The sequence below is a fragment of the Elephas maximus genome, chromosome 6 (genome assembly GCF_024166365.1).
Source record: "Elephas maximus indicus isolate mEleMax1 chromosome 6, mEleMax1 primary haplotype, whole genome shotgun sequence".
Taxonomy (NCBI): Eukaryota; Metazoa; Chordata; class Mammalia; order Proboscidea; family Elephantidae; genus Elephas; species Elephas maximus.
This window is the reverse complement of record NC_064824.1, coordinates 67,352,870-67,368,451: the sequence shown is the minus strand read 5'-3', so window position 1 is coordinate 67,368,451 and position 15,582 is coordinate 67,352,870. Positions and strand designations below refer to the sequence as shown.

At 40.5% G+C, this 15,582-nt stretch overlaps 1 protein-coding gene across 2 annotated transcripts in view; it reads left to right on the top strand.

Moving 5' to 3' along the window:
* LRP2 (LDL receptor related protein 2) overlaps positions 1–15,582 on the top strand; it is a 178,220-nt gene that overhangs the window by 126,529 nt on the left and 36,109 nt on the right. For both annotated transcript variants that reach the window (XM_049887376.1, XM_049887375.1), the window contains exons 47-60: positions 423–554; positions 1,643–1,844; positions 3,520–3,815; positions 4,064–4,580; positions 5,295–5,447; positions 5,882–6,052; positions 7,631–7,854; positions 9,017–9,194; positions 10,162–10,358; positions 10,941–11,186; positions 11,914–12,042; positions 13,209–13,328; positions 14,427–14,543; positions 15,171–15,287. In XM_049887376.1, the coding sequence (XP_049743333.1) occupies positions 423–554; positions 1,643–1,844; positions 3,520–3,815; positions 4,064–4,580; positions 5,295–5,447; positions 5,882–6,052; positions 7,631–7,854; positions 9,017–9,194; positions 10,162–10,358; positions 10,941–11,186; positions 11,914–12,042; positions 13,209–13,328; positions 14,427–14,543; positions 15,171–15,287 (2,799 nt within the window). The remainder of the gene's footprint in view (positions 1–422; positions 555–1,642; positions 1,845–3,519; positions 3,816–4,063; positions 4,581–5,294; positions 5,448–5,881; positions 6,053–7,630; positions 7,855–9,016; positions 9,195–10,161; positions 10,359–10,940; positions 11,187–11,913; positions 12,043–13,208; positions 13,329–14,426; positions 14,544–15,170; positions 15,288–15,582) is intronic.

The window sequence follows — 15,582 nt, the reverse complement described above, 5'->3', positions numbered from 1 at the left end:
AGGAAAGGAAAAAGAGACAGGAAATGGGGATGGGGACTGCCAGGGGGTGGTGATTTGCACTAAAAAGAATGATTTTGGTTGAAAAATATATTTAAAAATAGAAACAAGTGAAGGTGTAGGTAATTTATACCCCCTTTGGAAAATACTGATATTTATCTACCATATCTGCAAGGGAATAGCAAATCTTATCTCCCTCAGCACAGATATTTAGGGCTTTGCACTGTCAATGGACTACTTTAACCTCAAACCATCCGTCACCTGAATGGGTCTCCTTGGAGGACCTAGCATAGGTGTATACAACTAGATAATGCTGTACAAGTTTCCTAGACAACCCATGCCATAACAGTCCTCTCCCAAGGTTCTGAACTGTAAACAGCATTTTTCAATGCGAGTGTTTTTTTTTTTTTTTAATCTCTTTGCAGAGCACCATGTGCGAACGTGCTCAAGTGAGCAGTTCATGTGTGATGATGGGAGGTGCATCTCAAGTAACTGGATCTGTGATGGTGATAATGACTGCGGGGACATGAGTGATGAGGATGAAAGGCATAACTGTGGTAGGTGAAGCCAATTAACTCCTCTACAGAGTCACGTTACAGGGGAACACAGTAAGTCAGGTTGCTCTTTAATTGAGTGCACATTGACAGAATGTTCACTTAAACGCTTTAAAAAAACTGTTGACATATGTCTCTCCATCTACCCTAATTCTGTATGAGGTGGTAGCTGTAATATAGTCGAAAAAGCACTATATTTGGAGGAAAAAAAAATCATTTGAAGCCCTGGCTCGCTCTTTTTCTAGTTAACCGTATTGAGCTTCAATTTTCTCATTTATAGAATTAGAATAAAAATACCTATCCACATGATACTTGTGTGATTACACTTGGTGTCTAGTTTCTTAAGCCTTAAGGGAGAAATTTTATGGAAAACTTAATGGAAAAATTAAAATGGAATTTTTGGAGTTATTTTTATTATGATCTGTAATTAACCGATGCAAAGTGATCTACTTGTTTTCTTCCTGTTTCCTTTTATCACTCAGAAGTTGAGTATCTGTCTTATTCATCCAGTGCTGCTAGAACAGAAATACCACAAATGGATGGTCTTATCAAACAGAAGTTTATTCTCTTACAGTCTAGGAGGCTAGAAGTTCGAATTCAGGGTGCCAGCTCCAGGGGAAGGTTTTCTACCTCGGTTGGCTCTGGGGTTAAGGTCCTTGTCATCAGTCTTCCCCTTGGCTAGGAGCTTCACAGCACAGGGACCTGGGGTCCAAAGGACACTCTATTCTGGCTCTTGTTTCTTGGTGGTAAGAGGTCACCATTTTTCTCTGCTCCCTTCTCTCTTTTATATTTCAAAAGAGATTGGCTGAAGACACAATCTAATCTTGTAGATTGAGTCCTGCCTCATTAATATAACTGCCACTAATCCCATCTCATTAACATCCTAGAGTTAGGATTTATAACAGGAAAATCAGGCCAGATGACAAAATGGTAGACAATCACACAATACTGGGAATCATGGCCTAGCCAAGTTGACGTATATTTTTGGGGGACACAATTCAATTCATGAGCGTACCCTAAAGCAAGAGAAAAATGGTGCAGAGTAAATATACTCTCCTGTGATTTTTGCTTCTTCTGTGCTTTGGTTTCAGAGAACCATACCTGCGCAAGTTATGAGTTTTTCTGTGTAAATAGCGTGCCTCCCTCCAGGAGGTGCATTCCCCAAGCTTGGGTGTGCGATGGCGATGCAGATTGCAGTGATGCCTATGATGAACTTCACAATTGCACCAGGAGGTCTTGCTCTGGAAATGAATTTGCCTGTAATAATGGCCTCTGCATATGGAACTCGTACAGGTGAATTGGGGATTAAAAATTGCCCCGGCAAACCTCAAATGTCTGTGGGGGCAGGACTGACTTACTTATTTGGCAGAGTAGATGCAGTGCCTAGGGCCCACAATACTTTAGTGGCCTATGGGAAGGTTTGAATTTCTTTTAAAATCAGAAGAAAACTAAGAACGGAAGGAAAAAAAAAAAGCCTTTTAATACATGATGTTAATATATTTACCGTTATACCAAGTAGTTGTAAAATAGAATTAAAAAATTTTTTTTTTTTTTTATGGAGAAAGGGCCCATGAAAGCAAAAGTGCCCACAGCCATGAAAGGTATAATGTGGCTGGGGGGTTGGGGGGGAAGGAGATGAGTGAAGCAGGGTTGGTATAAGAAAATGCTTTCTTGAAGCAGGTAACCCTCGTGGCTTTACACTTTGAGTAGAGGCACGGGTACAAAGAATATTTTTCTTTCCTCTCTCTTTGTTAGTGTGAATCCTGTTGCTTGCTTGGCAGAACATGTGTTCTCCTTTTTGGTAAAGTGGTATAGAGGATCATTTTTCCTGTTGATTTTTTGTCTTGGCTTATTACTGATTGTACTGAAGAACCTGTGAGCAGCTCACTGGAATACTGATGTGCATATCTGTATAAAAACATGGTGATTGCTTGCCTAACTGACCTTTTTCTTCTTCTTGGGTGGGATCTAAACTAGCGAAAGGAAAACACTGGTGTCATAAACTGTTTGGAAATGAGTTAAATAGCTCCCAGGAGACCAAATGAGCTTTAATAGCTTTCTTCACAGTTACATGCACACACATTGGTATAAATAACATTGACAGTGCCCTGGGTTTGTAGATGGCAGTGCTGGTTAGTAGATTTTGTGTTAGGTCAGTTGTAAAGTTGGCTACATTTTTTGATGCCTTTAATGTCTTAAAGCTCTGCCTCAATCTCCTATGTCTCTATGGTTAATTGTTTTATGAATTTGTCAAACATTAGTTTTGCTCATTTTTATCCAACTTTCATGGTATCTTGTGATAATATAGAGAAGAAAGTCCAGTGTGACTTATAGAATTTGAGAAAACTTTATTGTCCTTGTAGAGCCTGGGAATGTTAGGTCCCAAGATGCCTTGATCATTTGTCAATATTCCATACTTTTCTACTAGTTTGTCCTCCTTTCCATCATCATAGCAACTTACATCTCATGATGGGTGGTGAGAGTATTAAAATGAAAGATAAAAGGAGTAGGACTGCTGATTACCCAATTTGAAGATAAGTGTTTTTAGAGGACTCACCTATGAGTTCCCAGTTGGGCATGGGCGCTTGTGTTCTATGGCTACCCAGGATATTGCCTGTGACCATAAGCTATCTCATCATCTGATGAAGAGATCTAATAAATACTAAGATTATAAAAGTTGTATTTAATTTATATACTACCTGGGGAAAATGAATGCAATTATATTTAATAGGCCTAGAGTCAAATTTCCAATGGTAGCAGATAGCACCTGGAGGAGTTACGTGGAATACCAAATAAAGGATTCTTCTACAGCTGGAGATTGGTGGGTGGAAGAAGATTCTGAGGGAAAGAAAACCGAGGGAGGTGGTGATTATGTCATTGAGCTGATATCCAGATAGACAGAGGAGGAAGAAACAAAGCCCCAGGTGGGTCAGCCTCTCCGAGCATGGTGTCGGGTCTCCTTACACAGGTGTGACCTGCGCAATGACTGTGGTGACTACAGTGATGAAAGGAACTGCACGTACCTGCCTTGCCGTGATTATGAGTTTACCTGTCAGAACGCGCTCTGCATTCCAAAGGCCTACACCTGTGATGGGGACAATGACTGTGGAGATGACTCTGATGAGCTGGAGCACTTGTGCCAGACTTCAGAACCTACGTGCCCCCCTCATGAGTTCAAGTGTGATAATGGGAACTGCATTGAGATGGGGAAAATCTGCAACCACCTAGATGACTGTACTGACAACAGTGATGAGAAAGGATGTGGTGAGTATAACAGAAGATTTGGGAAGAGGAAAAGGGGGAAGCTGAATGTGGTTACTTAACCCTTTATGACTTAACTGGGACTTCCCAGTCCATCCTCTTAAGTAAAAAATTGCTAGAAAATTACTATTGCTTGTGAATCGGAAGACCAGGACTCCTTGGTATGTAAGGTAGCTATACAAACATTTTTGGACTAATCCATCAATTAGGTGGTCATTTTAGATCCTTTGATAACTGTCTTTTACCTACAGGCATTAATGAGTGCAATGACCCTTCCATCAGTGGCTGCGATCAGAACTGCACAGACACCCAAACCAGTTTCTATTGTTCTTGTCGTCCTGGTTACAAGCTTATGTCTGACAAGCGGACTTGTGATGATATTGACGAATGCAAGGAGATGCCCTCTGTCTGTAGCCAGAAGTGTGAGAACACAATGGGCTCCTACATCTGTAAATGTGCCAGAGGCTATATTCGTGAGCCAGATGGAAAGAGCTGCCGCCAGAACAGCAATATCACACCTTATCTCATTTTTAGCAACCGTTACTATTTGAGAAAGCTAGCTATAGATGGCGAATATTACTCTATCATTTTGCAAGGACTAGGCAATGCTGTGGCATTTGATTTTGACCGAGTAGAAAACAGATTGTACTGGGCTGATACAGAGAGGAAAGTCATTGAGAGAATGTTTCTGAATGCGACAAATCGAGAGACAGTCATAAGTCATGGTCTACCAGCTGTAGAAGGTTTGGCTGTAGACTGGGTTACCAGGTAAGAAAACGTTTTCTTTGCACCTTAATATGGAATTGATCTTTTAAACTTGGGGCATTACGTGAATGCAATGAATACTTTCGCATATATATATATTTTTCTGTCATGTACCTAATGCTCAAACGGGATACCACAGAGCCTAAAATATAGTGATTTTTAAGAGTTTATGGTGTCATTTATATGGGGAAAAACATCATAAGGACCTAAAGAGCTTTGCTGTTGCTGGCCATTCAGTTAACTGGAGAGGACACTGAGGGATGGTTCATTGAAGCATTCTGCCAGGTGCTATGCTGGGCAGTTTCCAGTGGTGTACTTAGATAAGTCTGTTTCCTCTACTCCACCATTTAAACTTGTAGTTCATGACCGTGTTGCTTCAGCTTCCCTGCTCCTCTGTGCTTTTCTGTTGACTGGGAAGGATGCCTTATGCTTCATGAAGAAAGTAAAACCCGACTCCTCATGTGACGTGTGGCCCCAGAATTCCCTATGTGGCATGACTTTAAAGTTGAGATTGTAGCACACACTCTTGCATCTTCTGCTGCCTCATTGCAAGAAGGTCAACTTCCTGTTTCTCCTACTCTCATTTGCCTGAGGAAAGTGTTTTTTAACAGCTGTCTGTGTGATTGCAAGGTAGCTTGGGTACGAAATCGTGTGGCTAAATATGGGCAGCTCACTGGCAGTATGGCTGTATCAGTAACACTCAATTTTCTAATTCAGGAAGCTCTATTGGTTGGATGCTGAACTGGATGGCCTCTTTGTCTCTGATCTCAACGGTCGATTCCTCCGCCAGCTGGCCGAGGACTGTGTGGATGTGAACAACACCTTCTGTTTTGAAAATCCCAGGGGAATTGTCCTTCACCCACAATATGGGTATTGTCTCCCTGTAATCTTTTATGCCCTTATTCTACCTCCCTTACCAAAAAGGCTGTTCATGTAATTATCTCAAGGACAATATCTTGCTGTGGTTTTCCTATCTAGTAAATGGTTTAGTATAATGGGTAGTAGCATGGCTTGTTCAAATGATATTTCATTAGCTTTTCTGTTTTCTTTGGCATGACAGGCTTTTTCACCTTTCAAGTCACATGTTTCAGCTGTAAGCAAACCCACTGAAATATATAGTTAATCATGCTCATTTATGAGCATTTTGTGCCCTTTTTTCTCTTTTAGATTATTTCTGGTTAGCTCTCCTTCCTTTCTGAGAGACTCTATAGAGTGTGAACTACATGGAGAAGAGCTATGGTCTTTGGTTTGGCTACTGGATTCTTCTGTCTTTGGGAACTAACTCTTTGTGTTTGCTCAAACAGGCATGTCTACTGGACAGACTGGGGTCACCGTGCATACATTGGGAGAATAGGCATGGATGGAACCAATAAATCTGTGATTATCTCTACCAAGATAGAGTGGCCCAATGGCATCACCATTGACTACACAAATGATAGACTTTACTGGGCAGATGCACACCTGGGTTACATTGAGTACGTACATAGAGAAGAATAAAACAACTGGGTACCTCTTTATTCCAAATACTAGATTTGCGTTTCCAGTATATTAGTCCCACGTGGCTCCTAACTGGCCTGTGTTTTGGAAGTCACTCTGGAGGCATTGGTAACTAAAACTGGCTCTAGGCAGTTTACTGAGCTTTGTGGTATGGTACAGTAGAAAGAACATGAACTTTGGAGCCATACTTCGGGGTTTATTTTCCATCTAGAAAATCGTGCTGGTAATAACTCCCTTATGGTATTCAGTCTGCTTAGTGTTCAACTCATGCTAATTTTCTTATCCCTTTACTTTGTCCTCCACACCAAATATATGATTCATGGATTTAAGTATTTGAAAAAAATAAAAACAACAAAAGTATTAGAAAATCTTTTTCCTAGAATACTTTGGTATATTTAATGAAAAGTACAATTAAATGTTTTAGGTAGGAGTAGAGGCTGGTAATTGGATTATTTTTTCAAAAATGTATTATACATTATACCATTCAATTAAAAATATAGTACACATGATTAAATAACCAGTATATGTCTATTTTGAGGCATTGCTAGTTCTGGCCTAATTAGACTGTGGTGGTGTCTCTTGTGAACAAGTACCCAGTTACAGCTCATTGCATTCAAAAGCAAAGAACTAAGTTTTAAAGCCTTTAGAAATTATGCATTTTTTAAAATTTATTTTGTTGCCAAAGTCAGTGTGGAAATTTTTGAAGCTTCCTAACCCCATGCTGCCTTGAATATGCTACTGAGAAGGGATGAATACCTGTCACGTGTGCTAGCACACTTTCTTCCTATGCTCATGGCAGACATAGTTGATCAATTCCAGAGCTCTTTTGTGAAATTTGGATATTCCTCCAGAATTCTCCCCAGTTATCACCTGTGAGTACAGTTAGTACAGCTTTGGATGCACCAGCAAGTACTTGAGAAAACACAATTATAAATGTGTCTGTGATCTCTGTACAGAGATTGTGCAAGGTCTCAGGACTACTGTCTGGCCTATGATTTTTTTTTTTTAAACACTTGGTAACTTAGTCCTGGTCATTTACCTATGGTCTTATCAATAGAAGCCAAGCAGGTCTTCAAGTTCCTATGGCTTCCCTGTTACCATACATTAATTCTATTTTGGAAAATATTATTAACAACTCATGGCTAACATTATCAAGTTTCTTAGGGGCTAGCTCGATCCATTTCCTGTTGAGGTTTTAGGGTCTGTTTCAAAACTTTAAAATATTAAAATATCAGTATTTTAGAAACAACTTTGACTTGATGGCAATGGTTTTGGTTTTTTTGGTAACATTTATGGGAGCAGATTACCAGGTCTTTTCACCTGCTGAGCTGCTGGATGGGTTTGAACTACCAACCTTTTGGTTAGCTGCCAAGAGCTAACTAGGGTTTCTTCAAAGCAACCCTTTATGACAGAGCAGAACTGTCCTGTGGGGTTCCCTGGGCTATAATCACCAGTAGAAATTTATTAATTGATTTGCTAATCTGTGTATCCTTAAAGACATTGGAGGAGTGGGGTTATCTTCTTCATGGAGTAACTGTTTCTTACTACAACCCCAGATACTCTGATTTGGAGGGCCACCATCGGCGCACAGTGTATGATGGGATACTGCCGCACCCCTTTGCTATTACCATTTTCGAAGACACTATTTATTGGACAGATTGGAATACGCGGTCAGTTGAAAAGGGAAACAAATATGATGGATCAAATAAGGTAGAGCTCATGAACATAACACATAGACCATTTGACATTCACGTGTATCATCCATACAGGCAGCCAATTGGTGAGTAGGTGATTCAGAAGTGTGGCACGGTTGCTTTAGTTTATGTGTGTGTCGTTCTTGTCTCCGTAAGCATGAATTTCATAATTTATGAAGGGTGTGGTGTTGTTACTTGTTAATGCTTTCTTCAAAGCGTATGCTGAGAATTGAGGGTATGGACTTTATTTCTCTACCCCTGGGAAAGGCTATTTGAAATTCTTTTTTTTTTGGTTTAAGATTTGATAGTTGTTATGTTGCCGTATTTATTAAACCTATTTTGGTGGGAAAACTGAAGTATTTTAAATTGAGTTAAAAATATGACATGTTGGCCCTAAATATTAAAGAATGCATTTTCTATATATAACCACCTCAGACACCTAAGAAATTAACAATCGTTCCTTAATACCAAGATCAATCTATTTTAAAAGAAAATTCCAATCATTAAAAAACATCACTTATTAAGTATCTATTTGTGTATAACATTGTATCACGTACCAAAGAGATGTTTTTCCTGCATTAAGAGCAATGCATTTCAGTCTGTCACAAGTTGGAGGGTGTGTTAATTGCTTGTAAGTTTGTTTTCCTCTTCATGCAATTAAAACCTTTTATGATTTAGAGATATTCTAGCAAAGTCTCGTAGTATACTTTGGGGATAGACTGGATTTTGTGGGCCTGCTTTGTTGTGATGTCTTGCTAAAATGTATGATAAACTTGGCAGTAAGAAAAACAGGGAATTAGCAAAATAAAAGTGTTCAGTATTTCTTTCTGGAAGTTAATATTTCTCATAATATTTTAGCAGAAGTTCAAATTAATCTTTAGTTCTACACGGTGACCCAGACAGTGCTCAGTTTACCCATCCATATCATTCTTGTCCAAACTTCTGTTGCTCATATCTTTAGAATGAAAGTGTCTGCTGGAAAGGAAAACTTTCCCTTAGTTTCTGGATATGAGCTAAGTTTTCCACCTGCTCTCCTAGGACTTTTTTCTAGCCCAAAGTACCATTTTCTATGCCTCACTTCTGGTAGCACAAAAATGAGTTCTTAAAACACAGTGTTGCTCACATCATCTGTCCAATTTTTGAACTAAGATAATGAATTTAAAGTCAAGGTGAGCAAGTAATCAGCTAGTCTGTGGTTTGATACTCTACTTAAGCAAATGAACGTATATTTCTCTCCTTTTTCACTAGTGGACAATCCTTGTGGTGTCAACAATGGTGGCTGTTCTCATCTCTGCCTCATCAAAGCGGGAGGCCAAGGATTCACCTGCGAATGTCCAGACTACTTCGTGACCCTCCGTCTGGGTGGGACCACCCACTGCCTACCCATGTGCTCCAGCACCCAGTTCTTATGTGATGACAGTGAAAAGTAAGCCTTTCTCTTCCTCTCCTCAGCACCCCTCCATCCCTTGGATACACACTGAACTTCAAGGCTCCAGGGTATGGTGGGTTTTCTAACCATCCAAGATTTAAGATAATTCATTTTGAATTCACTAAGAGTACAAGGCTCCAACGTCAGATAATTCCCTCCATGAATACAGGGAATTTGTTAATCAAACTGTTTGCCTACATATGTAAGTATTTATATCTGTAGAAAATAAGTTAACTATGTATTTCTTATTCACAATAAATTTTTGTAAATGTCAGGGGCAGAGTTTGTACTGAAAAGTAGCCATTAAGAGTGATAGACTCTCACTGTCTTTTCCGCACGTATACTGACCCAGCTTTTTGGTTAACTATGGCATGGCATAGAATCCAGGGATACATTCAACTTCATTTTTGATCATTTGTGCTTGCTGTGAAACATGACCTCTGATTATTTCCCTTTGTTATGGCCACATGCCATTTATGACTAAGGGAACAGAGCCAGAAAGTGGCTTTAATCATAGCATTTAAGATTCAGGGGCACATTATTTTGCTGATTAGATTAGATATTTTAGATTAAGAATCTAGCAAAGCACCTGTCAGCAACTAGCTGCTCAAAAAATGTTAGTACCTTCCAGCTTCCCAATGAATGTCTTTTTATATTACCCTGCTACTGGAGCTACAGCCCAAAACACATACTCCAGTGTTTGTTATGATAGGAATGTATTCATCATACCCAAATTATATTCTTAGCATGTATTTGGATCTTAAAAAACCTGTTCTATCTCATGTGGTTATGTTTTCTCTGAAAATAGGCGACAGTATCCTAGGTTTGATCGATCCTCTTCTGGCGCCATCAGAGAATTCATGCATTCCCCGACTCAAAATTCAGTGTTACACCTTCCGTCCAGATATCTGTTATCTCCTCCTTTATCCACCTTTGTTAGAGAAGTGCTGTATTTTCTCTGCAGGTGCATTCCTATCTGGTGGAAATGTGACGGACAGAGAGACTGTGCGGATGGCTCTGATGAACCGGCCCTTTGCCCACAGCGCTACTGTCGTTTGGGACAGTTCCAGTGCAGTGATGGCAATTGTACCAGCTCACACTTTTTATGCAATGCTCACCAAGACTGCCCTGATGGGTCTGATGAAGACCGTATTCTTTGTGGTATGTTTGATTGCTTTATGCCTGTTTTGCCCACTTCTCTAGTTAATTGAGTACAGATGGGATTCTGCGGGCATTTATTGAATGTCATAAACCAAAAGCTGGTCAAAGTCCTTAGGACAACAAGGCAGATGGTTGAGATAGGTAGTAAGATGTCTGTATCAGTAGCCCATCACCAGGTGGATAGAATCCTTTTGGAGAGCTAACATCGAGGGTAGAATGAGAATTCCCTGCCCCCAGTTGAAACAAGGACTCTCAGTTGTAATATTTATTTATGTTTCCATAAAAAGGCAAATAACAGCAGCAACAAACACAGTTTAAAACCATTGTCCAACAGAAGGTGGATTTCCCAGGCCATCTGTGATTGAATCTTTATGTCCTAATTCTGCTTCCAAGAGAAAGATATTTAAGAATTTGGGAGACAGTAATAGTCAAAGGAATAACTTCCCATGTAGTTGATTGATTGTAGTTGATTTCTAAAAAGAAATTATGATTCAGTTCTCCAGGATTGTTTGATGTAAATTAAGAAGCTCTTGTTCTTGATGCCTCCTGAGCTGATAACCAAGTAAATCTCCCTGCTTGCAGAGAATCACTGGTGTGCACCCAATGAATGGCAGTGTGCCAACAAACGTTGCATCCCAGAATCCTGGCAGTGTGATTCTGAGAACGACTGCTTGGATAACTCAGATGAAGACAGTTCCCACTGTACCACCAGGACCTGCCTGCCGGGCCAGTTTAGGTGTAGTAATGGCCGCTGCATCCCTCAGTCCTGGAAGTGTGATTATGACAATGACTGTGGAGACTATTCAGATGAGCCCATCCAGGAATGCAGTAAGTTCCTATGGGAAGGCCAGGAGCAGAGAAACAAAGAGAGGCTGTGGAGCCCCCTGCTTCAGGCCCCTGGGACTCCCCCTCTGGCATTGCAAGGCAAAATGTAGCTGTATACCGTGCTGATACCTTCTCTTGATTCAGTGGATGTATAGCCACGCAGAATATGATAAGAACTTACGTTTTGTATATATGAGCCTAATAGAATCACTGTGTTCGGGAAGGTGGGTTTTACCAACTCCTGTTTTATGAAGGAGAAAACTGAGGCTCAAGTTAAGTGAATGGTTGTATAGCTATTTAATGGCAACATAAGTGAGTGCTGTTGAGTTAGTGAGAAAACTTAGGAAACTGTTTTTCTGCTTTTGGTGAACAGATCATGGAGCCCTGGTGCCGCAGTTGTTAAAGTGACTGACTGCTAACCAAAAGTTCGGCAGTTTGAAACCACCAGCGGCTCCGAGGGAGAAAGCTGTGGCAGTTGGCTTCCATAGAGATTGACAACCTTGGAAACTATGGGGTCGCTATGAGTTGGAATCAACTTGACGGTAGTGGGTTTGGTTTGGCTTAGTGAAAAGATCAACCTAAACCAGATACATGTTGCCAGAGTCAATTTAGTTGGTGCTGTGGTAATTGTTACACTTCCTTAATGTGACAGTGGAAAAGTATCTAGTTGTGCAGTTTTGGAGCAGGGCTGAGATTTCAGTTCTGACTTTGCTGCCTCCTTCTTTTGCAGTGGGGCCTGCATATCGCTGCGACAACCATACGGATTTCAGCTGTAAAACGAACTACCGCTGCGTCCCAAAGTGGACCATGTGCAATGGTTTTGATGACTGCAGGGACAACAGTGATGAAGAAGGCTGTGGTAAGGGGGGCCCAGGGGAATGGGGGAAGTGCCTGGGACTGGGGATGCTGTAGTGTCAAGAAAACTGTAGTGTTGAGAGCCAGTGGTAGGAGATGAGAGTGGGTTTCCCATGCCCCTCTGTTCACCTCTGAAAAAGGGCCATCAGCTGATTCTTCTGATAACATGTTACATTTTTATAGCATGTTACAAGGTTATTCCAAAGGATGCTATAATTGGGGAAGAAACAAAATTATGGAAACTTGTGGAATCATTTTTGGTAATATTATAGATTGAAATATGTGGAAGAAGGGGGAGAAAAGAATTGGTATCTATCTTCAAAAAAGGAGAATTTCCAAATCAAACCATTTTTTATTGGGAATTTCCATATTCTGAATGTCTCTCTGATTTTCCATATAATTTATTGGGCAGCTATAGCTACTGTGACAACTTGGAAAGAACCTATGAACAAAAGACCAAATGACTTAATGGAATTCATCAAGATTAGGCATGTTTTCAGAGTCCTTGGGTGGTGCAAATGGTTAAGTGCTCAACTACTGTCCGAAAGGCTGGCAGTTCGAACCCACCCAGCGGCACCTAGGGAGACAGGCCTGGTGATCTGTTTTCAAAGGATCACAGCCTTGAAAACCCTATGGAGCAGTGCTACTCTGCATACACGAGGTCACCATGAGTCAGAACTGACTCGACAACAATCAACAACAACAAGGCATACAATCTAATTTGTGTGTGTGTGTGTGTATCTGTGTCCGTGTCCGTGTGTGTATGTGTGTGTGTTGGGTGTTATTTCCAATAACAGAGGTAAGGAAGATGACAGGTTATTTTAATAATAACACTGAGGAGTCTCATTGACTGAAGACACTGTGACAGAAATGTCCTATTTGCTGGTGGTATCATTTTAGCCTTCCTTACCAGGTCTTTGTTTCAAATTATAAGCCAGATGCCAACTAGGTTTTTGAACATTTTCTGTAAAAGGGAACAGATGTAATTTCAAGCAGTAGAATAGGTTCAGGTTAGATAAAAGAGGAATATTGACAGTGAACGTTGCTGGCATTTCTCTAGCAGCTTCAAAATACGGGAGCATGGTTCCCTGACTTTGTCACAAGGAAGCTGGTTTTGTGCCTTTCTTGGCCGTTGGCTAATGAAGTCTTTGCAATAAATGTGCTTTGCAGAGGAGATGACGTGCGATCCTTTGGGGGATTTCCGCTGTAATAATCACCACTGCATCCCTCTTCGCTGGAGATGCGACGGTGAAAACGACTGTGGAGATCACTCAGATGAGGAAAACTGTGGTGAGTTTTCAGGGTCCTGTTATCCTTATGGAAACCCTGGTGGGGTAGTGGTTAAGTGCTACAACTGCTAACAAAGGGGTCAGCAGTTCGAACCCCCCAGGTGCTCCTTGGAAACTCTGTGGGGCAGTTCTACTCTGTCCTATAGGATCGCTATGAGTTGGGATCGACTCGACGGCACTAGGTTTTTGGGTTTAATGGTTACCTAGGGGCAATAGTGGTTCTGTGGTAGAATTCTCACCTTCCCTGCAGGAGACTGAAGTTCAATTCTTGGCCAATGCCCTGCACGTGCAGCCATCACCCATCTGTCAGCAGAGGCTTGTGTGATGCTATGATGCTGAACAGGTTTTAGTGGACTAGGAAGAAAGGCCTAATAATCTACTTCTGAAAATCAGCCATTGAAAACCCTATGGAACACAACGGTCTGATCCACAACTGTCACTGGGATGATGTAGGATTGAGCAGTGCATGGGGTCTCCGTGACTTGATGGCAGCTACCAAAAACAACAAGGGCTAGCTAATAGGCCACATTTCAGTTCTTTACACCATGCGAAGGTGCTGACTACAAGGTTTGGGCAGGGAGGTTAAGAAAAGGAAGCCAAAGGCCTGAGTCATATCAAATTAGTTGGTCAGTCCTGAGTAATTGGATATATTTTGAAAACAACTTTAATGAGGCCCCACTGTGGTCTTATATCATTGACTTGTATGAATTTTGAAGTGACCAATATGAAATACAATCTAACTTTAGTTACCTTTACAAAGTAAGAGGTGCTCACCATTTCCCACAGGCAGCTGAAAAAATCAGGATGTTGATTATACCTGCAAATATCAATGGATGTTTTATTGTTTATAAAGATTTATGTTGAATTCCGTAAGAGGTTACCTAGAGTTTCATGAAATAAGGAATTATAATCATAAGATTAAGTCACCTTTGGACTTTATAGACTTGAAGTAGGTTTGTTTTTGGAGGATGGACAATCTGCCCAAGTGGACCTCTGGAATGTGGGACAAAGGAGGGCTTTGGGTACTGAGGCCACTTTAGTCTGTTTCTTGTGTGTGAGTCCTGATGCCCACTGATGGCCACATGACTTTCTTTTTCAGTCCCCCGGGAGTGCACAGAGAGTGAGTTTCGATGTGACAATCAGCGCTGCATTCCTTCTCGATGGATTTGTGACCATGACAATGACTGTGGGGACAACTCAGATGAGCGAGACTGTGGTAACTGCAGGATTTTTTTAAGAGGGCCACCACTAAGTCTTCTACTAGAGCCAGGATATGTGAAAGAAGTAGAGACTTCAAATTAGTGTTTATAAGGTTTTATAGAGTGAAATGATTTTTGTGTAATTCATGTAACATATAAACTTTAGCCTAACACAATACTTTCTACTCTGTATTTTCCATGCTTCAGTCTTATAGTAGTCTAGATCAATGATAACATGTGGAAATTGCAAAGAATTTAAAATATTCTATTTTAATTTGAATGTCAGGTTAACTTTAATCTTCATTAGCCTTGTAAACAAAAACATTGGTCTTCCTACTATTCTACAGGATACAGCCTAAGGAATATATGACTCTAGCTCCTGGTGTAGAGGTCAGAATGCTGCAATAGGAATTTTAAAACTTGCATAATTTTTATAGCCCTTCACCGATCAAGTGTTCAGTGTGAGAAAATGCATTGCGGTTTGAGAATTCTGATTTATGAGGAAAAGCCTAAAAGCTGGGGATTATTTAACAGAGGGGCAAAGGTCCTTCCAGCTCCATATCTTGAATGGAGAAGGGATGAGTTTTGAAAGTTTATTCCTTTGTTAACCACAAATTTTGGGAATGGCAATCTTTTCTCTTCAGAACTGAAGACCTGCCATCCTGGATATTTTCAGTGTGGGAGTGGACATTGTGTTCCTGAACAAATGAAATGTGACGGAATTGCTGACTGTCTCGATGTCTCTGATGAAGCCACTTGTCGTAAGTCTCTAGATACCTGTGGTAATGTTGACTCAAAATGTATGAATATGGAAGTTCAGACCCCACCTCTTCCATCAGCCACCACTTCTTAGATTAGAAGGCCATTGAGATTTTTTATTCTGCTTCCACTGATAATATCACTTTACCTAGGGTCCAAGTTTCCATATCTATATATTACACAGGAGCCATTCAAGTGCATTTCTCTAACAGTATTTCCAGTAGAGAATGTGTTAAGTAATCTGTGCTAATGACAGTATTTATATATTATGACCTACTATACAAATCAGTGTATAAA